The sequence below is a fragment of the Myodes glareolus genome, chromosome 8 (genome assembly GCF_982192425.1).
Source record: "Myodes glareolus chromosome 8, mMyoGla1.1, whole genome shotgun sequence".
NCBI classification, from domain to species: domain Eukaryota; kingdom Metazoa; phylum Chordata; class Mammalia; order Rodentia; family Cricetidae; genus Myodes; species Myodes glareolus.
In genome coordinates, this window is record NC_142033.1 from 109,876,913 (window position 1) to 109,881,454 (window position 4,542).

The following is a 4,542-nucleotide window of genomic DNA, read 5'->3' on the forward strand; positions in this document are numbered from 1 at the left end:
TCACGTCTAGCTTTCCACAAAGCCTTCCTAATTCTTGATATTTAAAAAAAGAAAACACAATTTTTTTTTTTTGGTCTTGCTATGTAGCCCAGGTTGGCCTTGAACTTAAAAAAAAGAAAAGCAATCCTCCCATCTCTGCTTCCTAAGCGCATGAATGTACCACCATGCCTTGGAGTTCTTTTTCCCCTCTTCTGTTTTACTGTGTAGCTTGGCTGGAACTTGTCACTTATATCTAGCCAAATGCTGGGATTAAAGGTGTGGCCACCAGGCTTTAGGAGGGCAACTTTAGAGTTGATTTTCCTTCCCACCTCACTGATGGTTCTCAGTTCACACTGACGTTCTCAGGGTTGCTTGTGCAAGCACTTGAACATGATGAGCATCTTACCGGTCCCATGTTTTATTTTTCAAGATGGCTTTCGATGAACTAGCCCTGTATAAACTCAGAGATCTGCCTGTCTCTGCTTGCTTGTTTTTTGTTTTTTAAATGAAGGAAAACAACTGAAAATTCCATCTTATCTGGTTTCTGGAAGTTGTGGAACAGAATGGTGGGCACTGTCTGCCCCTACCTATAGCTGACTAGTGTTGCACTGAGCTGGAGACCTGGGTTCCAGGGCTGAGGTGCCAGGTAGACAGTAACAAAAGTACTGAGGGGTCAGGTTCTGTGAAGCCAATTCTAAGTCTCCCCCATGGTGTGTTAGCACCCTGGACCCAGTAGGTGGCAGCCTACTGCTTATTTGAGGGGAGGGCAGGAGAAGAGTTCACCCTCATTCTGCTCTTGCAGGAGACTCAAGTTTGGTTTCCAGCACCCACAAGTGCTGGGGACCTCACATCCTTTTCTAATCTCCCTGGGCATTGCACCCATGTTTACACACATACACACACAATAAATAAAAACAAATCTTATCTGAGGGGCAAGGGACCTAAGACACAGCACAGGCTGGCTCATCTTGCCTCCTTTATTGTCCCCCCCTCTCAAATTACAAAAATCTCTGCAGGCTCTCCCACCCAGCCCAACACAGCTGGTTCAGAACTGTGAGAAAACGGGAAGCTCCCCCTCTGACAGTTGTGACACCACAGGAGCAAATGGGATTGGCTCTGTGTGGAGCTGAGGAGGCGGCAGCTGAGCCTGGGCCTCACCTCTTGCCTCGGGCTCCATGCTCAAGCATTCCTCAGCCTTACCCACCCGGGTGTCAGCACGAAGGGACTCAGGCGCCAGGTCTGTGGGGGTGCTGGGGCAGTGGTCCTGAAGGTGTAGTGTCATGGTGGGCCGTGAGGCCGTGGAGAAGTCACATTGCATGCACGAGTAGCGGCCACGCGTGTGTTCCCACACGATGCGACTGGGGGCCACGTACCCTGCAGGCAGGCAGGCCGTGGTCAGGCCCGGGTTCCACCCCAGAGGACCTTTCCACAGGGATGGTGGATGTCGGCCAGGGCAAATTACACTTTTCCCTACGTTCATCCCCCTCAGCTTCCAGGGTCCAGGGAGTTGGGTCCTTTCTCCTGGGCTTGACTGCCAATTACTGAAGGCACCAAGTTTGGCTCCCATCCCTGGACCTCTGCAGGAGAGGACCACTCAGATATGGATAAGGCGCAAGTTTTTACACAACGCCGACGCAGATGAAGGTATAGGTGCCAGGCATTTTAAAGGTAAAAATCATGTATTTCAAAGGACAGGCACGGCTGCTTTCGAGCATTCACAGGGCCAAGGGCCAGCGCAGGGCACAGGAATGAAGGCCCCTCCACCCTGCCCTGGTCGTCACCTGCACGCACCTGAGGGCGCATCGGAGCCGCCCTGAGGTCTTCTGGGACTTCCGGCAGCACCTGCAGGAAAGAGGTAGATAAAGTTCAGAATAAAGGTGGGCCCAACCAGCTTTGCAGGCAACTGGTTCCCACACTCACCTTGACTCTTTTTCCAGATGGCAGTGCTGGAGGCTGGAGGTCCTGGAGCAGCAGCCAGGAAAGGGCGCAGTCGTGGGGGACTCAGTCCAAAGGGCGCAGGGTTCAAGTAGGGAAGGAAGGGCCCAGTGGGGGCAGAGGTGAAAGGCTCAAGTAGTGGAAATGGCAGGCTCAGAGTCGATGAAGGGTCGGAGTCTGCGGGGCGCTCGGGCACGGGTGGCTCTTTGTCCAGGGCAGGGGGTGGTGGTGGGACTGGGCTCTGAGCATGCTCTGCACAAACATGCAGATGCTTGAAGAGGGAGCGGTGAGTGCGGAAGCGCAGGAGGCAATTCTCACACCTGGTGGTAGACACAGGGCTGAACTGTCTCCTGGGCAACAATAGGAAGGGGCCTAGCCATTGCTACCCAGGGACCAGGATGTGGGAAGGGTATCTAGGTTGAAATCTCTGTGACTCTGTGCCCAAGTGAAGGAGCTTGCTCTACAAGCCTTCCCTTATGGAAGTCTTGATCCTTCCGGACCTCTCCAGCTCAGAGCCTCAAGCTCTGACTTTCCTTGGGCAGCCAGTTTTCCATATAAGAAGTGAGATGGAACCGGACAGAACCACAGCATGTATACCTTGCCACTCCAGCTGATCCTTCAGTCAGAGCGACGTACCCTCATTCACATCCATCCTCCACGCACTGCTGGGGTTGGTTTCCCAGACTACATTCGTGTCCCAACCCGCCCCCTACTCCTCCACACAGACTAGAAACGGCTAAAGATCTGGGATCAGCAGAGGGGGGAAGGTCAAGGTCTCACTTGAAGTAGCGATTGGGCTTGTAATGCAGCTTGCCGTGGGCCACCAGCTCCTGCATGCTGGGGAAACTCTCGGTGCAGCTCACGGCTGAGCATCGGAAGAGTTTGCCTGGTAGGGATGAAGGGCAGGTGTGGCGTGGGGTGGTTAAGACTGACCCTGGTGAGGGGAGGTCTCTGTGTCTTCCACCCTAACCTGCCTCACTATCACCGATCCTCTCTTACCTTCCAGTGATTGTGTGGGCGGGCAGTGGGTACGGAGATGCTGTGCCAGATCACGAATACTGGGGAAACTGAGGCAGCAGCCAGGGCTAGAGCAGGGTATCTGTTTTCCTACAGAATAAATGGGTGTCATCAATTTTTCCTTACTGACCCCCCATTCTCAAAGCCTTGAACAAGTCCCCCTCCCCCCACTACTAGAATAAATTGCCTGGAAAGGCTGGATAGGTTTGAATGTTACACCTGACAGAGCCTTGATGCTCAGTAAATGGTAAGGAATCCTCCTAGATGGGATACCAGGTAATTCCTGATCCTGCACTATCTCAGTCCTACCGAAGGACCTATGAAGGCCCCATCACAGATCACCTGGGGGTGGACGTCGTCTGGGCAACCTCAGCTCCTCATTGGTCCCCACACCTGTGCTGGTTGAGCCCGGCTGGCAAGTGTCTGGGGCTGCAGAGGCAACCTGCTGCGGAGGTCCTCCACGGTCCCACACTGGTGGTATGGGTGTCGGGTTAGGGCCTGGCTCCTCCACGGAGGAGAACGTGGCTGTAGCTACCACATCTGGAGACGCCACCTCCTTGTCGTGCTCACTGGAGCTGGACTCTGCAGTGGCTAGCATGTCCGGGCTGGGCTTGGACGGTTCCTCCTGGAGCAAGAAGTGGCTAGAATAAGGCTGGGATCAGAGTCTGCCTAGGACAGAGGGAAGTCTTTCCATTCCTAAGGCCCACAAGACTCAGGGTTTCTAACTCCCTCTCAGCCCCAACAGATATTACCCAGCCATTCCACTTTCTGAGTCACCAGCAAGATGAGTTATGGGAGGTGAGGGCAGTCTGAGCTACGGTCTCCTAATTTCAGTTGCAGAAGAAGGTATATATCAGGGATTATGCATAAAAGAGCATCGTTAACATCCCTTCTGCAACTCTGCCAGGAGAAAGGCACCATGGGGCGGAGGCGTGGCCTAGGAAAGTGGGCGAGGGTCCGGCCTGGGAGCAACCTGGAAAATGCTGCAGGGCCTACATTGCTGGCCGAGCTAGGGCCGTGCAGGCGACCTAGGAAATGCTCAGGGCCAGGATGTGTGAAGTTTAGGGGCCGATCTCGAGCAGAGTGGGCGTGGCGGGGCAGACCGCCCGCTAAGTGACAGCGGCGGGCGGGGACCTGGATATAGGGGCGGGGTTGATTGGGGGTGCACGCAGGACCGCTCCCTGTCAGTTCCCGCTGCTCCTCCGTGCCCGCGTGCCGGATGCCACGCTCACCATCCTCCCCTCAGCTCGACCTCTGGTTCGGGTGCCTTCGGTGGCTCCGGCTCCAGCATCGGCGACTTCCTCGGCGACGCGGGGTCTCGATCACGTCGGCGCCATTTTTTCCGCATCTCAGATCTCGCGAGATCTGGGGTGTGACCTAATCCTGAGTGCTTCTAGGAGGAGGGGCTGTCGCTAGCCTGCTGCAGGTGAGCTGTTTGTAACAGTAACTGCAAAAGCTCCTACCTGAGAAATCTCTCCAGGCCCTAGCGTCCTTGCCTGCAAAATGAGCACCTCCATTCTTTCCCTGGATGCCCCATAACCAACTCTGGAAAGGCAAAAAGCAGTACTTTTTCTTCTTTTTGTATACAAAGTCAGGTTGACTTCAAACTTT

At 54.5% G+C, this 4,542-nt stretch overlaps 1 protein-coding gene across 3 annotated transcripts; it reads right to left on the bottom strand.

The window, feature by feature from the left end:
* Positions 1-942: 942 nt before the first annotated feature.
* Znf414 (zinc finger protein 414) lies at positions 943-4,281 on the bottom strand. 3 transcript variants are annotated; one of them, XM_048430102.3, is made up of 7 exons: positions 4,164-4,281; positions 3,325-3,556; positions 2,914-3,021; positions 2,695-2,800; positions 1,900-2,234; positions 1,771-1,821; positions 943-1,353 (listed from the first exon to the last, which is right to left on the bottom strand). In XM_048430102.3, the coding sequence occupies exons 1-7, from the start codon at positions 4,164-4,166 to the stop codon at positions 1,025-1,027; spliced, it is 1,164 nt and encodes a 387-aa protein (XP_048286059.1). In that variant the 5' UTR covers positions 4,167-4,281; the 3' UTR covers positions 943-1,024. The 3 variants fall into 3 exon arrangements, with proteins under 3 accessions (XP_048286059.1, XP_048286058.1, XP_085548523.1); XM_048430101.3 differs by having other exon boundaries at positions 3,274-3,556; XM_085692397.2 differs by lacking the exon at positions 4,164-4,281 and adding an exon at positions 3,684-4,027 and having other exon boundaries at positions 3,274-3,556.
* Positions 4,282-4,542: the final 261 nt, after the last annotated feature.

What these genes read in the sequence shown, in the direction of transcription:
- Znf414 (XM_048430101.3), bottom strand. An exon ending in AAGCCCAATCGCTACTTCAA is followed by an intron (nt 2,235 to 2,694) that starts GTGAGACCTTGA and finishes GTCTACCACCAG; the next exon opens with GTGTGAGAATTGCCTCCTGC. An exon ending in CATCTGGAAAAAGAGTCAAG is followed by an intron (nt 1,822 to 1,899) that starts GTGAGTGTGGGA and finishes TCTTTCCTGCAG; the next exon opens with GTGCTGCCGGAAGTCCCAGA.